Below are 1,508 nucleotides of genomic sequence, written 5' to 3' on the forward strand. Positions count from 1 at the left end.
ATACATACATATATATATATATATATATATATATATAGATATATATATATATATATATATATATATATAGATAGATGGATAGATAAATGCATACTTTGTATATATAATTCAAAACATATACATCCTCGAGTTAGATTTTTGTCAATACTCTTTTAATCGAGTTTGTGTACAAATAAATGCAATATTTGACGAGAATTATATTAAAACTTACCGGCAAAGCTTGAACTTGCGACGGAGAATAGAGAGGCCATATGGCTTGGAAGCAATTTTGTCAATAATGGACCATGATTTTTTTATAGTTTGATAACAACTCTCACTAACTTCCTGCAACCAATATTCAAAAAATTATATTCAACAAAAAATGATATGATCTTTTATCCCAATCAGGAACTGGGAAAGAGAATATAAAAATAGAATGTAAGGTAAAATATGAAAACATTACATTATTATTATGGTTCACTGGTAGTCTGGTTTTTCAATATATGACATGCCTATTATTTATAACATTGTATTCTTAAAGTCTATCCAATTCTAATATTCTACTAATTCTAATAATATACGTAGTAATAATTTATATTCTAATGTTTCTTTGATTCTAATAATATAATAACCCCTATTATTATAATGTTCATCTAATTCTAATTATAATTTTCAAAAAAAATCTAATTCTAATTATACAATACTTCTTATTGGTATCAAAAAATCATTATCATTATATAATGGAAAGTTTGATTGCATGCATGCTTACCCTAAAATCTTTAGTTACTATGGAATAGTATCCATTTTGTGGTGTGATATCGTCAAAGTAGAGAACAGGAGCTGAGGAAGCCAAGGCACCCAGTGAAACATGTGGATACTTCAACCGAAACCACGAAGCAAGCACTTCACAATATAATACAAAATCCATACTTTAATTCCTCTGGAAATAAAATAAAAATATTTGAACTCAAGAAAATAAAGAATAAAAAATATATTATCATACTTCCTCCATATGATCCTCCGAAAACAATGACGGGACAATCTTGAGCCGAGTATTCCTTTTTTATGTACAACAATACCTCTGCATAATCAGCCAAAGCTTGAGCCGAGTTGAAATAGCCACGAGTGGTGTCATCATCCATAGCTTCTTCCATGGTTCCGAATGGAATTGATTCCCCGTAGTACCTATGCTGCATGATTAAGATAATATAATGAAAAAGAGTTGCATGGAGCATTAATATTAGTACTATGTTATTATACTAATAAACCTCAAATATATCATCGTATCACCTCTATGTAGACAAGAAGAGCCTTAAAACGAGGGGCATTATCAGTGAGAAATCCGATGCCTAGAGGATCAGAGTCGATGGAAGATTCAGCGCCGAGCCAGGCAAAGATAGGGGAGTTTGATTGGGCGCCACCCCAGAAGTTGGAGTTGACTATGTATCTGTGTTTGAAGGTGGCATAGCTTTGAGGTCCATAATTGAAGTGATCCAATGTTTGGTTGTAATAATAGGTTTTGAATTGAG

General features: G+C 31.1%; 1 protein-coding gene across 1 annotated transcript in view; it reads right to left on the bottom strand.

The window, feature by feature from the left end:
- Positions 1 to 207: 207 nt before the first annotated feature.
- Positions 208 to 1,508, bottom strand: part of LOC116007855 (lysosomal Pro-X carboxypeptidase-like) — a 2,644-nt gene continuing 1,343 nt past the window's right edge. Inside the window, exons 3-6 of the mRNA XM_031248522.1 lie at positions 1,270 to 1,506; positions 983 to 1,169; positions 749 to 882; positions 208 to 324 (exon numbers count right to left, since the gene is read on the bottom strand). Of these exons, the coding sequence (XP_031104382.1) occupies positions 208 to 324; positions 749 to 882; positions 983 to 1,169; positions 1,270 to 1,506 (675 nt within the window). The remainder of the gene's footprint in view (positions 325 to 748; positions 883 to 982; positions 1,170 to 1,269; positions 1,507 to 1,508) is intronic.

Source organism: Ipomoea triloba, chromosome 16 (assembly GCF_003576645.1).
Source record: "Ipomoea triloba cultivar NCNSP0323 chromosome 16, ASM357664v1".
NCBI classification, from domain to species: domain Eukaryota; kingdom Viridiplantae; phylum Streptophyta; class Magnoliopsida; order Solanales; family Convolvulaceae; genus Ipomoea; species Ipomoea triloba.